This window comes from Echiichthys vipera (genome assembly GCF_963691815.1).
Source record: "Echiichthys vipera genome assembly, chromosome: 14".
Taxonomy (NCBI): Eukaryota; Metazoa; Chordata; class Actinopteri; order Perciformes; family Trachinidae; genus Echiichthys; species Echiichthys vipera.
The window spans coordinates 9,185,314-9,203,298 of record NC_139839.1 but is presented as its reverse complement, the minus strand read 5'-3'; the positions used below and the strand labels follow the sequence as shown (position 1 = coordinate 9,203,298).

Genomic DNA, 17,985 nt, shown 5'->3' with positions numbered 1-17,985 from the left:
AGTGTCTCTGTGAGTTTGCCAGCAGCCCAATGGTCCAACAGGCATCTGGGTGTTTATTATGCAACACCAGGCTTTCCATGGGTGCCTCTCTCTGAGCTGCCTCACTAAGGGACAGAGGGGACAAAGGGCCTATAACTGAAAAATCAAGTGAGAACAGGAAAAGGGGAGAAAGAGAGTGAGAAAGGGGACAGACCGATTCAGGGAGACACAGAGAAAGGAATTCGCCCAAACTAGTTAGTGGGACAAAGATATGCTCATACTGGCACATAAAACTAGGGACTAGACTGGCTGTTATTATCCTACCTTAATTTGACCAACTGATACAAGCTCTCTGAATCAGACGAGCCTGCAGGACACTGTGTGCATGATCAAGCAGCTTGTACACAGGCATGTATTCACTAAACTTACAGTTACAGTCATTCTGGAGGAGTTACTTAGATTGTTATACTTGTGGAGTTTAGCGTAGGTTCATTTACACTGCAATATTTGCAACCCACCTGACAAGTGTCAGCTGTGTCACCCTATCCAAATGTTTTTTTCTGGCCTGTCACCTTCCCTTCTTCTACAAATACTAATCCTAATAAAATAGATTCATTATTTATCTTATCTTATAGGGAACATTTGAGATCATTAAGAGTTGTCAATGTTGCTTTAGTTCAATGCAACTACTGGTCATGATATGAAAAATATGTTTAGATACTTGGAAAAGTCAATATGACAATAAGGATCCAACATTTACAGAAATGGACCTGACCCATCTGAAGTGAAACAGTGATGTGCACTCTCATAAGAAGCTTCCACAAGAAAGACAGCAGATGTATAATGATCCTGAGCGCGAGTGGGGGGATGAAGCCAATGGGAGTGAATGAAAGCAGAGCAGAAAAGAGGACAGCGGAGGACTTACTTAATGACCCCATCCTCCATGTAGATGTCGGCATGGAAGGACTGATCATCATTCACGATCCTCCCGCCTTTGATCAGAAGCCTGTCGCTCTGTGGAGAAAAGGGATGGGAGGAAGGGAGGGACGAGAAGAAGCAGAAATGTCGTGATTCAAAGCAATTTTATTCCAACGAAGACACAGTTTGGCTTAAACCGCTGTCCAGTAAGCAAGCTTAATTAGAGGACGATTTACAAAGCCAGATGATTTCTGTTTCATATTTAGAGTTGGACAATGCTCCTGTATTTCTCTGTAGCGAGATTGTGCTCTTTATCCACTCAGAGAAGATGAACAATGTTTCATTCATCTGTGGCTAGGACGAGACAGGGGATGTTTGTCAGTCTTGTCCCATGTTAAGACACCACATACAGTTTAGCTATGGACCACCCTGTCGGTCTGCCTGTCCAGCCCCTCTCTGTGGTCTTGTGGTTCGATTCCTCCTGCAAGTGGCCCATATTTGCATTGACATTTTCTCGACATTGTTGTTAAACGAGTTCATCAAATTATTACTATACTTTCTGTATCTCTCGTTAATAAAATGTAGCACTTGAGAGTGGTTTGCTGAATTTAATGTAGCCACATGATGACTTGTACTTTTGTATCTTCATTGTCGAGTGCACTTATTGTATGTCACTTTTGATAAAAGCGTTAAATCTGACCTAGTACAATGACTAATGACTAACATTAATGGTGCACAAAGTGATGCTTGTCATCATCATCATTGTCCGTTTCATCTTGTTATCTGCATTCCAGCTTGCCAAGGTAACATTTACTGGAACAAATACTGACCGGGTAAATTTGGGAGTGTCAGATTGATCACACGCATGCTTCACAAAATCAGCAACTCCTTTTAATGGGATATCAATATTAATGCTAATTTCAGGAGAAATGATTCATTAAGATAGACAGGGCCGAGCTCACTATCCCCCGGCATTAAAATGACCTGGACCAGTCACATTTGGGAGGCTGCCACGTTGCTGTTGAAGCAGAACTGAAGCTGCTTTTAAGGACTGATCAGGGATTAAAATCTTAACCACGTCCATCCAGATTTTGTTGTGCAACAACTGTACATGTCATTTTCTCAGTAGATTCCATTTATCCAACAGACCGAATGTCATCTCCACTGTTGCTTATTGATTGTTTCCTGAGGCAGGATATTTATAATCTGCATGAGAAAACAACACTCACTGAATGTGACTGCCGCTCTAAAATGGAATTGAAAAAGAATGGTCACATCTGACGAACCCTTCAACCTTAAATTTTGTAATGTGGTCTGATCGGGGCGTTGCCATGACGCCACACAGTTAGACATCAAATCGGCTGCTGCCGCTGCACCATGGGCTGACTCTAGCAGGGCATTGGCATGGTGACCGGTTGACTGCAGGGAGATGACAGGCTAGAGAGGAGGGGAGACTGGGAGCCTGGTTTTGCTGACTTGTTGTATAGCTCCCTCAGTGAACAACTGGCTGTCTACCAGGGTGGGGGGCTAGGGGAGTTGTTAGGTGGTAGATGGCCGACTGTGCAGGTGGTTGGGGGATCTGTGGGGAACTGTTTAATATGGTGCAATGGTTAGTTAATTAATCGACAAGTTCATCAACAGAAAATGATTCTGCATTTATTTTGATAATGGCTACATTACTTAAGTAAATGTTTTTTTGCTGGTTCCAGCTTGTCAAATGAGAAGAATTGCTGTTTTCCTTTGGGATATAGGATTCTGTTTTCTGGCCAACACAAGCTATTTGAAGACGTAACCTAGGCCATTTTCACTGTTTTCCGACATTTCATAAACAAAGCAATTAATCGATTTGCGACTCTGTCACAACACGTTTTTGGGGGTTTTGGGGTTTGGGGCTGTTATGGGGACAAAACAAGCAATGCAAATGTATTAAATATATTAAATGGCAGCTCAATTTATCAATGACAAAAATAATAACGTCTGTCATGTCTGTCATGACTTACGATTATGAAAAGTAGACTTCAAAGTAAAATAAAAAAAGGATTGTTCTGGAGAAAGAAATGTCCACATACGTTTTTTTTTGTTTAAACACAGATTTTGTTGTAGTCTGAACAAGTGTAGCCTCAGTAATACATTAGGATTCTATAAGATGGCAGGACTCCGCTCCTCCCACAGCAAAGTGGGAAGACTTCCATATTTTCCTAACAGCACATGTGTGCAGCGATTTACACCCCTGGCTGTGCACCCAGTGTTTCATCATTATAATGAACTGCAGCCACTCCCTCACACAACAGAGAGAAAAAAAAAGCTACAGTTTTGTAGCTCAAATCATATAAGCTGAATATCTGCTGAGCTCATAATCACACGCAATGTGTGTGTGTTATCTTGTGTCTTTTATGTGATGAAGGTGGTGATGGACTAGTGTGAAACTGAGCCTAGAGCTTTCCCTGGAAACCACACCCTGAAGCAACACATTACAACACAGTCATCAGTGGCTGGAGCACAGCACCAGCATAGATCATACCATCGAGCACGCTACCCCTAATAATTGTCGCTCATTAGCTCAGAGACTATTTGGAAAGAGCATAGTCATTTCACCTCTTTAATGCAAATATATTGCAATATGATTTTAAGTCTGATATGGACAAAATGGATGCTTCAGATATAGGCAAAGTCAGCACCATAAAATACACAAATTGCCAGTACTATCAATACTTTAAAGTCTCCATCTGATTTATAATACTGCAGCGAGGGGTGTGCCCTCATGCATGGCTGCTTTACTCGAGTGTGCGCGCACACACACACACACACACACACACACACACACACACACACACACACACACACACACACACACACACTAATAGTCCCCTTTGTCAGTTTCTGCCCACTCTACCGAATGGCCTATAACAGTAAGAGCATGCAAGAGACCACACTCATTTGACAATCAATAACATTCTATTTCCATTACAACCGAGCAACTGTCAGTCTGCTGATTTCAGTATTAGTGCATCTGCCAGTTATGACCATGGGCTGTATTTGATACCCGACTTGAGTTATTTCCAGTCAGTGGAAAACGAGATGTTAACTGCCAAAGGATTTTAAGAACACATAACTTAAATCTACGTGGCAGTACTGTTTGTCAAGGCAGTATGGGTGGCCAAACTGTCAAGCTTTACAAACGCATAATCTGAGAGGAGATTTTCATTAACACTTCTTAATCTTACTTCATCAATCTAAATACAGCGTGGGCAATAACGGTGGTCTTTTCCTGGAATCTATGAAAAACAGACCAGCACATTTCCAAGTGCTAATGTCATTCAACCACAAATGGCAATTTGTCACAACCTTTAATAGAAAATACAACAAGTGACAGCCTGCTGTTTCCCAATGTTGCCATGGTTATGTAGTTAATGTGTGCCAAAAGACTGTCAGAATTTATCCAGGATTCTGTCATTTTTTCCAATAATGATTTCTCAGCATTTCTGCATTATTTTGACGATAAATAAAAGGAAAAGGGGGATATGACATGTGGCAAATGTAGTTTTTCCTGCAAGTGGGGATATTGTGGGTACGCACCCAACCCAATCACACCAAGTCCTCCCAATGACTTAGTTCAGTAAATTTTTACTATTCCACATTCTAACAAATTTGAGTTTGAAGCTCAAACTCTTGTGACTTTGCTGGAGTTGAACCATCTGTGCTATTATGTGGTTTTGGGACCACATTAACGATACAGCACCATATTGTAATGAACAGAAACCACAGTTCATAATGCTGTCTGGATGTCAGGCATGACTTTAGCCAGGACGATTTAAGGGACAAATCAATATAAATGTTGCCTGCTTTCATACATGCATATTGTGGTAAATGCATGATCTGACCATGGATACTGAAGACTCGCTAATGCTTTCTTTATCACCGCTGTTTCCACCATAATGGATATTGATTTCAGCTGATTCTTGCCCACACTCCATCCTGAATCCTCATAGATTGCAACCAGTTCATACCAGTTCATATTCTGTACCTTGTTCACTGTCTGCCTGTTTAAGACAGTATTCAGATGCCACTGATCAGACTTTCATGAAGCACACAGCTTATGCCACAGATTGGATTTCCATGGAACTTAAGATAACAATGCACCTTTTCTCTTATATTTCCGTATTCTATCCTGTTAAAATAACTTGTTTTACACAGCTCTACACTGACCTACCTGAGCACTAGGATTTGTGAAAAATACCCTGATCCATTCAGATAGAATCATCCTGATTTGGACTAGAAGGGGTAACTCTCAAACTGGGACAAACCCATTGACCAGACATTGACCAAAAATAGTGATTCTCTGGGCTTTACAACCAGACTGAAAAGCCTACATATCTCTATCATTATAAAGAGATTAATTGGGATATTTCTAAACTGTGTAACATTCTTCAAAATCAGGCATCCTGTCTACATTTACAAGACAGGGTTGTTACCATACTAGAATTTCAAAGTCGTTACCAATACCCAGGAAAATACTCGATACTCAAAACCATTTTCGACACCAAGGGGAGAAAATTACAAAAAATGTCTGTCTTGATGCTGGTTGACTTTTCAGACATGTTATTGTGTCATCCTGTTAAATTAATGTCTCTTAATGTTAGTCAGCAGGACTGATGATGTCAGCTGCTTAGCTCCACCATTAACTGACTGTTTATTTTTAGATGCTAACTGCTTGTTTGCATAAGCTTTTCCCTGGTAGTTAACCTCGTATGCTACATACTTCCAGACACTTTTGCTTTGTCTTTTTTCTACTAAAACTGGTCTCAAAGGTCGTCCAGCAGCAGTGTTGTGTTCAGTCAGCTCAGTGTTGTTAATGTGATGAACCAGCGTTCGTCTGCTCATAGAGACGAGCTGTAGCTTTTTATGCGTCAACTGGAGGAGGTGGAGGCTGCACTGTTGGCGGATATACTATCGATACTTTTGCAAGTTAGTATCTTATCCGATACAAATTTTTTATATTGATTATTTTCAAAATATCGTTTATTTTTTTGACAACCCTATTACAAGAAAATCCAACAAAAGAAAGTTTCTGCTAAAATTTGTTTAAGAGCTTATATTCTGTTTTGTTCTGATTTAAAACTATAAAACAGCATGCATGAATCAGACCCTTTATTTTCTTCCTTGAGACATTTTTAAAGATTATTTTTTTGGCAGTTTTCAAGCCTTTTATTATATAGGACAGACAGGAAATGGGGTGAGAGAGAGAAGAGAGAGAGAGAAGAGAGAGAGAGAGAGAGAGAGAGAGAGAGAGAGAGAGAGAGAGAGAGAGAGAGAGAGAGAGAGAGAGAGAGGGGTGACATGCAGCAAAGTTCAGAGTCAAACCCGCCTCCAAACTGCTCAAAACCACTCAGACACCGGCCGCCCCCTTGAGACATTTTTAATCTACTTTAAGCATGTCTCAACTTTAATTCAGTAACATAATTTTATTAGACAACAAAGATACGTATTATCTTAAAGGGTTTGAATATTCAGATAGCAACGATCTATGTCTGTGATGTTGATCCTGATTTGCTCTGACCGTCCAGGGTCACTGACCATGTCCTTGTTTGTCAATCATGTCACTGTTACAGCTCCCTATTGCTTCTAGTCTCTGCATGCTTATGAAGCAGATTCACAAAGTGCAAAATGTTTGTTGTTTGCATCTTTTCATTGACTTTAAATGCAATCTCTCCTTGTGTTAGATCTGAACACGCTCTCAAAGACTGTTAATGGAACATATTTATACCCTGTTAAAATAACAAATAGCAAGGATGACTTTACTCAGATTAATGCACTAATCCTCGCTGTTACTGACATAAAAAAAACCCGCATTGAGATTCAAATACAACACAACATCTGGAGATTGAAAAGTTCAAAAGATAACACTTTGTTTCACTAAAGATCCAATAAAGCCTAAACCCTGAGTTGTGGAGACAATAAATATGTGTTTTTTTCGTGTTGTTACATAGCTGACAGTGCATCTGTGTGTGTGTGTTTGTGTTTGTGTGTTAGTGTGTGTGTGTGTGTGTGTGTGTGTGTGTGTGTGTGTGTGTGTGTGTGTGTGTGTGCCTGTGTGTGTGTTTGGGGCAAACAATTTAAACAAATAGCTGTTTGCAGATAGTTTTACAGCTCTGACCATCACACATGTTTGTTACTTATTTTCACTGCCATAAGCGTGCTTGTCTATGAGTGTGCGTGCATGACTGTGACCTACTCTTGGCACTGGGCAAACAGTAGAGGATTTGGTGTTTCGACAGAATCAGGCAGTTGGAGGAGGATTAGTTTTAACACACACGTCATGCAATCATCACGACTGAGGTCAACCACAAGTGCTTATAAAAAGGTCTGTTCCAAGTTGCTGAAATCAACACACGTAATAATTTCTAATGTCTGTCATTAATCTAAAGTGATTAGAAATCTGTGTGGTTTAGGAAACTGTATTTCCAGCTGCCTCCTCCCTCTAGTGCTGACATGTGTGTGTATCAAATGTCTGGTAAAGTTTAGGTGGAAAAAATATCTGGTCATTCACTCTTAAGAAAAATAAAGCACCAAAAATAAAGTACCTCTCTTTGCACAGGAAACTGTCATTTTCTGTTACACAAAGCGGCCGTAGTAAGCAAAAATAGACTACAGGATGTTATTCTTGTACTGTTACACTGATGCACTGACAACTTTTTTCCACTTCCAGCAGACTGGAGGGAAAGCTCGTAAACTGGGATGCAAATTATAAGTAACCGCTCAGTGCTTAATGAGTGGGAATGGTCCTGGAAAACTCCATGTGTATGAAACAGGCTAAAAGGGGTCTGGGAGGACATTAGAGGAGACCTCCATTGGAGAGAGCAGTGGGGAGGCAGGCCGGGACGTGGAGGGAAGTCATCCTGAATGTGCACCAGCTCCACTGCTTCAGCCCTGTTGCCTAGCGAGCAAAAATATTTACTCTATACCCAAAACTGTACAGGAGTTTTTCTCACATTCTGGAAAAGTGAAAACAATGAGACTTATCAATCTCAGTGAAATGTGGGGGCTCCAGCCAGACAGGGCTATAGAAAGATCCTGCTTGTCTGGAATGCTGATCTTGTGATAGGCTGGAGTAGCGTAACCATGGCGACAAAAAAAAGAAAGCAAAATCCAATGTGGATCTGAGTGAGCCAGACAGGTTGAATTATAAACTCAGAAGTATGAGAAGGGTCTGTGTGACTGAAGTGTGTGTCAAATCACATCCCCACACGACAAACCAAACAGGGGTTGTATTTTCCTGCCATCACAACTGTATGTTGGTCGCCATGGTGAGTCGCACGGCAACGACTGGGCGGCCACGGGGTATTTTGTTTGCACTCAAGCCCACTTTGCTGCAGCCTGCGTGGTGATGGCAAGCTCTGGTGTGGTGGAGCCCTGTTTTGTGGTGTGTCGACAGGGGGAACAAGTTTCATTTACCGGGCAGAACTGCTGTCTGCAGGCCCGGTTCCATGCCCACAGATGCTCATTCCAGCTGGAGGGGATTACTGATGACATGTATCAGCCTGGAACAACACTGAGGCTGCTGTGAGTGGGTATGACGGAAGGGAAGAACCACACCTAGAAATCTGACAGAGCCACTCTGGCAGAGAGCAGACATAAGGAAACAGCTGGAATAGGATGGGCAGGAATGGAAATACAGAAGGAGAGTCTGGAAAGGGAGGAGGGTTATAAGCAGATATAAGGTCGTTGTGTGGCAGTTTGTACCCTTACCCTCTAAATGATTTATGACATCAGCACTATTAGGGAATCTGTTTGACCACTGAGAACTGATGACTCTGGGATGTCAACTCAAACCAGTAAATTATACTTAGAGAGTGTATTTTTTTTAATTCATAATGGGGTGTAATATCGAAGGAACACTTTACCCATTTCAAGCCAGGTCTATGTTATGGCAATGTGGGCATGAAACGCCAATCTCCGATGTTATGTTCCGTGGGGACTTCTACCATGGAGACAGGCCAAACACTGCTCATCTGAACATACTAAAAATATATATACTAAAAAGTCCATTATGTCAAACCCTGTTTGATATACTATTATGACCAGCCTTTTCATTCATTTTTTAGCAAGAGCCATTAAGTGTATTTCTATTTTGTCATCGCCTCTCTATAATGTGGTTTTCACTGATCTGAATTCCTGTGGAGGATTCACATTGTGTTTTGATGCACAAAGGATTGAAAGGAAAGGATTAATGCACATACTGGATGTGATATATAAGACAACAACTGACGCTTTTGTAATTAAATTGTAAATTGAGTATTACTTAAGATATTGTTGTCTTCTTTATTAAAGCAACACAATCTTATCAGTTTGTATGGTTGCACGATACACAGATAAGCTAGTTTTCTGTTGTATTTCTGAGTAGCCATATGATGTGTGTATGCTGCCCCCACTGGTGGGATGAGAACAGGCTACAGCGGTTCAGAAATGTTCAAATCAAATACAATGCATGAAACGTTAAGATTCAACATACTTGTGGTTTGCGGGAAAATACAATGCCAACATTTTTTTTTCTGGCAACTGGGCTGACAAAATATATTGTTTGGTTGTCCATTCCCTCTAGAACGACACATACACGTGTTTTCTGATAAGTCTGATAAGTAAATATTACCTTCCAAAAAGTTACACATCACTGTTGAAAAATAAAGTCTGATTCATGATGTGACAAGGCTATGATTAGAAATTGGTTAGGTTTAGGCACAAAAACAACGTGGTTAGTTTCAGAGAAAGTTACTTAAAGAATAAAGTATTAGTAGTAAAATGACTACTTTGCTAAGGTAAGGGGATGCCTGTTGTCATGGTTACAGTAATAACAAGGTGGTTAAGGTTAGAGAACGATCACTGTCATGATTAAAAAAACTACTTTTAAGGAACTCTGTGTAGCGTTTCAAGTAATTTATTACCTCAAATTCACAAAGAAGTCCTCATTAGTGTACAATTACCTCTGCCAAGAATCTGACTCATCCTCCTGAGCATATCATTTCTTATCTGTATTTACAAAGGGACGGGTAAGCTCCTTCTGGTCTATAAAAAACTGTGAACGCCTGAGAGGGACATCAAGCACTATGTGGTACCGGTAAGGTTGAACGCCTTTTTGCTCAAAGCCAGCGTGACTGTGGAACAATGGAGAAGGAGCTCAGCTTGTCACTGCCCCGGCAAATTTGAAAGCCTGCACTGCACTTTTGTCCATGACACAAGAAGGAGAAGTTTTTTTGAAACAACGTGCCTCATCTCCCAAAAGAAAACTCGACAAGGTAGTATGTGATGACATGTTGTCATAGCTTCATGACACAAAGCGCCTACTGTAGTTGCAACCTGGTTGCAATGCACGTTTGAAGCGAGGCGCTAGAGAGCACAATTCGTTTGAATACAATATACAATTTTACCACAAGATGGGAGAAAAACCTACACAGTGCTCCTTTAACTGTCAGTTGGTAACCGGACGGTTGACGGTTGAGGGATTTGATGCCATTTTGATATATTTGCTGAAGAGACTGCTGTTGCTCTTCCTGGGAGGACAGTCCAAACGAATACATGCCTTGTTCTGTTATATTTCTGTGTAGCCACTCAAAGCATGTTTGCTGCCCCCAGTGGTTAATTTTAAACTGAAGACTGTTGTATTAAAACACACTTGCCAGTACCAACACTAACCACAGGTGTCGCCAAATCAACAAGGAAATACATTTGAAGGATTAAAACTACAATCAGATTTTTTAAAAAGGGGCTGGAATACCATGATATAAGAAGCAGTGTGAAAACTGTGCTTCTTCAGTACATCCTGTTTGAAAGCCAATGAATGTGTCCTCTGTGAGCTAAAGTGGTGTGAAGCTACTTTATATCTGCTCTTGGTCAAGGACATCAATGAGATAACTGTTACTGTGGTAACAGCTGACTATCAGTCTAGTTATTTTTTAACTGGATGAAGCTGGTCTTTGACGAATACAATATCACAACTGAAAATGTGAACTTCACTATCCAGCTATCATGTACCTTGAGGCCATCAAACTTACTCATGTTTCAGATTTTTCCAGGCTGTGATTTCTTGCCTCAGTATCTAACTATGAAGAGAGGAGATCTTATCTCCGTGAGCCTAGTGCTTTCTCAGCATCACTTACTGATATTGTCTTTGGATATGGGTGTGTTGACATAAATATAACGCCCTTTGCAGGAGTAACAGCCCAAAATTTAACATAAAAGAAGGCTTGAGGAAAAAAGAAATATGCAACATTAAAACTTCCATCCCTATAATGACTGTGTAAAACATGCAATGGAAAATGCTGTCCCATTTTACAGAGACATGCCCTACTTTAAAAAATAATGACATCAAGAGACTGTGCTCAGAATACGGATGAAGAATAGAAGGCCTCTACAGGCCAAAGCTAGCGTTACCCCAATCTCCCTAAAAAGCACCCCTTTGGTGTAATATCAGCTAAGGACACAGACAAAGGCTGTGTCTCCCACAGCCAAGCAACACACCCCTGACTGCAGCTTGGGCTGCAACAATGAAAACTGAAAGGCATTTCAGACACACACACACACAGAAGGAGAGGGAGAGGTCTCTCTGCAGTTGTAACATACACCATCACCCAGCTGGCTGGCTGTGTAACACCAGCCTGCCCTGAATTCAACCTCCACCCGCGATCCTCTGACTGGAGTCTGAATCTTTCTCCTTCCCATGATGCAGGAATACAAGCGCCCCATTACAAGGCCGGCTTATCACAGCTCATTACAAATGGGCGTGTATTTCCCCCACCTCTCTTTTTCCTTCTCTCACTCTCCTCTGCACCAGCCTGGAACATGAACAGTAGCCCATGTCTATAGTGTCTGCAGGGGACACATTTAATTCTTAACATTACAATAAATAAGGCCCTTTGAGGAGCTAATGAGCTGATGCATGAGAATTGCAAATTATTTGTTACACTGCTCACTTTTGGTCAATTGTTTGCCAACGTATAGCCAAAGGACAATATAATTAGGCTATAGTAGCATTGGGGTAGTGGGTGACTGGGTCACTAACACATTGTGCATCAAAATGAGAGGGAAGCTCATTGAAAATGAGACTAATATCAACATCCCCCCATATAATGATCAATGGTGATGATCAATTAGGCCTAAAATAATCTCAATAAGAGAAAAAGGGCTGGACAAATTCTTGCCAAAAATAGCTAAATGATTTAATTCCCTTCCCTTTCTGCATGGAGAACATTCAAGTGACTTGATTTGATTTGTGTTGCAAAGTGTAAATGGGTGTGGGGGGAATGAAAAGCCTTAAAGGGCAATTAATGCAATAATATGATAACACACCACCAAACTCAATTTAAAAAGAATCATTAAAGACGCTCGGGTCACCATAACCTCGCAGCTATGCACTGCAGACAGCAGAAGTCCCTGCAGAAACACTACAGTGATTTTTTATGGGCGAGCCGGCACGCCACACGCATGGAGCCCTTCAACAAAGAAGATGCAGGACACCTTTAAGAAAACGCCTCATCTCCCTGCCTGGCTGTCACTATGGCAGCCAGTCATGCTATTTCATAGTGCGTATTTTTTCCGGCGGCTTCCTGCGGTCATGTCTGACAATAGAAAGAAAAATGAGCAACCGCGAGCCGTGCCATGGACCGAATTTATGTTTGTGATACATCGTTGTGAAAACGGCAGCGCGGAACACTAAAGCAGTGATTTGCAACAGCCTGCATCAAAGTTCCCACAGCCAATGAAGCATAAATGACTCTTTTCACTCACTGTGATCTTCGGGATGTTCTTTTTTCCTTGGTAAGACATTTTTCCGTCCGATTCCACCTTAAAAAAAATCAAGCTTTGAAAAACGGTATTCCCTCTTTTACGGATGCTGCAGCGGCCCTCGCCTGGATGGGAGCTTCAGGGAATGGTCGCCACTCTGTCAGTGCGATGTAAAGTGCCTCGCAGAGTGCTATAGGAGCGTCTGTGCGGTTCAGTCACCCGGCCCCTCCCTCAATCAGCTCCATTGGAAAGAAGCGGTGTCACAATCTTTCCACCGGGGGGCGCAGTGGAGCAGCTGCTTAACTGTCTGCATCCAGTTGTCTGCATTACTGAGCTGTCACACATTTTTCCCCCCTCGCACATATATTTGACATTAGTCATTATTGACCTATCAGAGGTGTTTCTTGCCTCAAAGTCAACGTGTATTAGTTCAAGATTCCCAAGTCTCCGGTCTATTCTGTAGGTAATCTGTGCATCACCGCCAAAGGAGTTTATTGATCAGAGTAGAAGGGCAGTAATGATTGATTTATAATAAGAGCTTGTGTGATACTATAGTATATAACCAATAGGAAGAACCAAAATAAGGACTTTCTTATCCCTGCAGAGAATAAATCACTATCATTATACGTCATCAACATTAGGTTCTGAAATGATTTGGTTTATTAAAGACCATATTTACACCAGACAGACAGACATATGCGGAATGAATACTTTCAAAATAAATGAATACATTGGACTGTTGATAGAAAGAGGGCAAGTTTGTGAGCAAATGTATTTTTTAAGTGAATCTTCAAATCGTAAAAGTTTAAATACAAATCAAAAACACTGTCAAACACATTTATGTTTTAAATCTAAATATGTGTGGATGTCTTATTATCTTAATAAACACAAGCACGTCGGTTTAGATGTACTTGATGCATGTACTTCATATATTAAATCATATTTTGTATTCATATGAGATTTAAAAGTGTAAATCTTTACAAATAATTGCCCATGGATTTTGTTTTTCTGAACACACAGGAGGGGCAAAATGGTGTAGCAGCTGTCACAGAGCCAGCCCACCAAATTACACACCCCACATGTCTACACCCCCCCCCCCCCCATGCACACACACACGCGTGCACACACACACAAACACACACACACACACGCACACACACACCCTCTCTCTGCATGTCCCCACCCAGCCATGTGTCTCTATTGTTTGGACCTAAAGTGGATCCCCCTTCACTCTACTGATCATTGCCTCCATCACTCCCCTCCTCAGCACTAATGCGCCCATAAGGCGGTAAAGACATGCACGTGACTGAAGGTGTGCCGCTGAAACAAAACGACCTCATCTCTTTTTTAGTTTAGTTCTAGTACATTTATGTGAGCTATATTGAAACATATAATTTACTTCATGATTAATATTAGGTCTATATGCTGACTGCGTCATTTTTAGGCTTATTTAAGGTATTTATTGTAAAGATTTTAGATGATTTGTTTAGTCAATTTTGGAGGAAAGAGCTTCACTGTATTTTGATGTTTGATGTTTCCAAAATCAGTAAAGTTCATTTGTCAAACAGCTAAATATTTTAACTGCCATTTATAATGTAGGTGTAAAGGTTCAGATGGCATCAACAAGGAAGGCATTTCGTAATTGATAATTTCACAATAGATTTTTAAGTGTTATTTTATAAAATATCTCTTTGAATTTAAGTATGTGTGTATAGTATGTGTATGTGTTTGCTACACCCTCTGAGCCCTGATCCTTTCTTTACAATCACAACCTTAACCTCTTGCAGGGAGATACCCTTTAGAAATGGCTATATTTTTTAATGTAATTATCCCCGCTGATTGTTTTATCCCTGCCTTTTGCTACAACAGGACGCACTGCTCTGCATGCATGTCCTTTCATGGCAGTGAGGCAGAAAGGCATTACCTCAACATTTCCAGGCCTCAGAGAATGCATCAACAACACACTTCAAGTTTGCAGGCCTGCTTGCTTCCTCAGCAGACCACATTAACCAGCTGACACTGACAGACAGACAGGGGGCGGACAGATCAAGGATGCAGAAAATAATCTCTCAGGTCATCAAAGCTGCACCAGCAAACTGAGCACCTTGGTGGTCCCAAAATGGAACAGAGAACTAAACGCATTCCCTTTAATGCCCAGCAATCATATTGAATTGCATCATACCTGATATACATTAGCATGGTCATGTTTATTAATGCCTGATCACATATAGCAAATGATACCAGAGAATCTAGGAAGGCAAAATATACAGTGACATAGGAGTGCAGCTTACCCTTACTGTAATCTTTGGTCAAGGTTTTGAATTTCATGTTTTTTATTACTCCTTTTCTTGGTGAAAAAATCAACTGTATAGTACGCACCAGCACAAGAATTGCAATTGGTTAAAGGGACAAATGTGTGAGGAATTACAGTGGTGCTCTCTCGATTTAGTAATGAATAAGGAAGCTAGGGGACTTGCAAAAGACAGATATTTTTTTTATTCGAGAGTACAGCTGGTGATTGATAGGAAATTTGGGAGAGAGAGGGCGACATGCAGCAAAGGGCTGCGAGTTAGAATCAAACCCGTGCTGCTGCGGTGATGACTTAGCTTCTTTATATGGACCACACGCTCTACTAGCTATGCTAATGGACACAGATTTTAAAAAACAGGCCAACATTAAAGCTGCAGACGCTGCGATATCCTCAGTCCCTTATACTACATTTCCCATAATGCAACTCAACAGCACCTCTTTGTCTTACCATGGTTAACGCCCAGGTTTTACTAACTACACTCCCGACTATGTAATTCAGTCCTTCTGTTATTAATTTGAAAAGCAAGCTGGGTTAACATCTGATGACATCACTATGACATCAATAAGCCCTTCATAACTACAGAAGATATCATAATAACAGGCTTTTTACAGGCTGAGTAATACTCCCCATACACTAGTAAACAGGCCATCGTGTGTTAAATTGGTAGAGCAGCAGGGAATCAGGAATATAAGAAAATGTTTTTCCTACTGCAGCTTGGATGCATTCCTAATTAGATATTGTGGCTTGCATGCATACATGTGTGCATATGTTCAAACTTGAATGTGTCAGTGTGTTTGTGGGCTTCTATGTTTACTGTATGTGTGTGTGTGAGCGTAATGTTAGTGTATAAAGTGCTCCTCCCAGTCTGACTGCCCCACAGGGTAACAAAGGGGAGTGGAGGGTCCTCCCCATACCAGCTCCCCTGGACATCTGGCTGACCACTCCCCATTACTCACTCCATTACAGCCGCTGATTGCACTAATTGGCTCTCCAGACAGGAGGAAACCAATAAAATCTGTAATCATGATCATTATTGTTAACTATTACTACAACCTCAACACATTATTTTTTTGGGGGAAAGCTAAAAAGTGATCACACATAAAGCCCAACAATTAATAGAATACAACAGTTCGGCATTATAATGTCAGTTACATTCTGAATGGCCTGAGACCAAGGTGAAACTGGTGCACTTGAAACTTTAAACAGAGACACTCAGTTGTCAGACATCATAAACAGTCAGCTTTTCCGCTTGTCTTTAATTTGGATGAAAAGGTAGTTCGGACAGACTGCCCTGCATAATGTCAGAGGAGTAAGCTCGTCCTTAGTCTGTTGTCGGTCAGATGTCCAGACAGTTTCCAAACAAAGCGAAAAAAAAATGCACTCAGCTTAACTTTCTGTCTGTTGATTTTTGCTGAATCATCTGTTCCCTCAGGGTGTGCAGTATTGCACTTCACGATCAGACCACATGAGGGGGGAAATTGGCTGTCGTCTGTACATTCATACTTAAGGAAAAACAGAAAATAATACCATGAATGCTGAAAGAGTCTGTTATTTGGAATGAGGAGATATTAGATTTTAGTAGTAGTAGTAGTAGTAGTAGTAGTAGTAATTGTTGTAGTACTAGTAGTAGTAGTAGTAGTAGTAGTAGTAGTAGTAATAGTAGTAGTTTAAAGATGATGTGAAGATTCAAATAGGTTAGTTAGGGTGGGTGCACCAGCCAAGCCTCAAACTGTCCACTGTCAGGCTGTGAACAGCACAGGAGTCACTGAAGTCTAAATAATAAGGACAAACCCTTCAGACAAAGTACTAATATATATATACAAGGAAACGCTTGTCATTTCAACTTTATGAATATTCACAAATAAACACAGCTTTGTGGCTTCAATCAGTCACCGAGCATTTGTCTCGTTTCAGGTCTAACAATAGGTCTGTCACCCTTCAGCTTGCTGCTCAGTCTCTAATGAGTCAACACTGAGAGACAACTGAGAGAAATAAGAGATCAGCCACCACAGCAGAAAGCAGCAGACAGTAGTATTTGATTGACTTGGACCAAGCAGTATTTAGGTTGTAGAAACAGTAAGTGTGGCTTGCATCACAGGGTGTAAGTTATAATGAAAGTGATGGACTTTCTAATCATCTCTTTGGACATAAATTCTGCTGCCAAAATCATAAAAGCTCCATATCACAAGCGCTGATTAGTTGTTTCTCTAGAGAAACACGTGCACAGGAAGTGTTTCTTTCCAAACAAATGAAAAGAACAAGATGTTGCTGTAGGCTACTTAACACGATGATTCTTAATAAGAAGTATATAGTGAAAACACTTCAACAACCTTAAGACAATCAAGAAAAACAAAGTTTCAACTGTTTACCTCTTAATACGACAGTTCTGTGTCTTCTAAAACAATACACAGCATGTAGTACAATTCTTACTGTAACATGATTACAGCAAACACAACCACAGCTGCTGCTGATTTCAGACCTGTGCTGACATCAGGCGAATGAACCCTTCATGCATTTAAGCAGACAATTACATTTGAATAGATCCAATTTGACTGTAATCTATGGCGTATTGCATTACATTAGCTCATTCCATAATGTTTACCTCTTTCCTGCTTTCTGCTAGCACCAGTCATGCGTTATATAGAGCGAGTACAGTATGTGTGTGTGCCAATATGTGGCCAGCACTGCAATGACTAACTAGTAATCATCCCGACTTTGTCTAATGCCGTCTTTCCTCTCTGAGCCAAAAATGATGAGAGTGTGTGTGTGCCAGAGCCAGAGAGATGGAGAGAGACATGAATCATCATTTTTGGTGCCCATAGTGATCTCAGTCTGACACAGAAGAACCAACTTTCCTGCTCAAAACAAGTTTCATTTAACAGTGGGGGTAGTAAATATGCAGTGCGCCTGCTTGATATACAAATTGAATCAGCATATTATTCCTCTTCCATACATCTTCAAGAGACAGATGGCATGAAGAGAAAAGTATGGCTTTGTCATAC

At 40.9% G+C, this 17,985-nt stretch overlaps 1 protein-coding gene across 2 annotated transcripts in view; it reads right to left on the bottom strand.

Moving 5' to 3' along the window:
• Nucleotides 1-12,847, bottom strand: part of dpysl3 (dihydropyrimidinase like 3) — a 32,078-nt gene extending 19,231 nt beyond the window's left edge. For both annotated transcript variants that reach the window (XM_083926626.1, XM_083926627.1), the window contains exons 1-2: nt 12,676-12,847; nt 905-993 (exon numbers count right to left, since the gene is read on the bottom strand). In XM_083926626.1, coding sequence (XP_083782752.1) covers nt 905-993; nt 12,676-12,714 — 128 coding nt within the window. In that variant the 5' untranslated portion in view covers nt 12,715-12,847. The remainder of the gene's footprint in view (nt 1-904; nt 994-12,675) is intronic.
• Between the last annotated feature and the right edge of the window lie 5,138 nt (nt 12,848-17,985).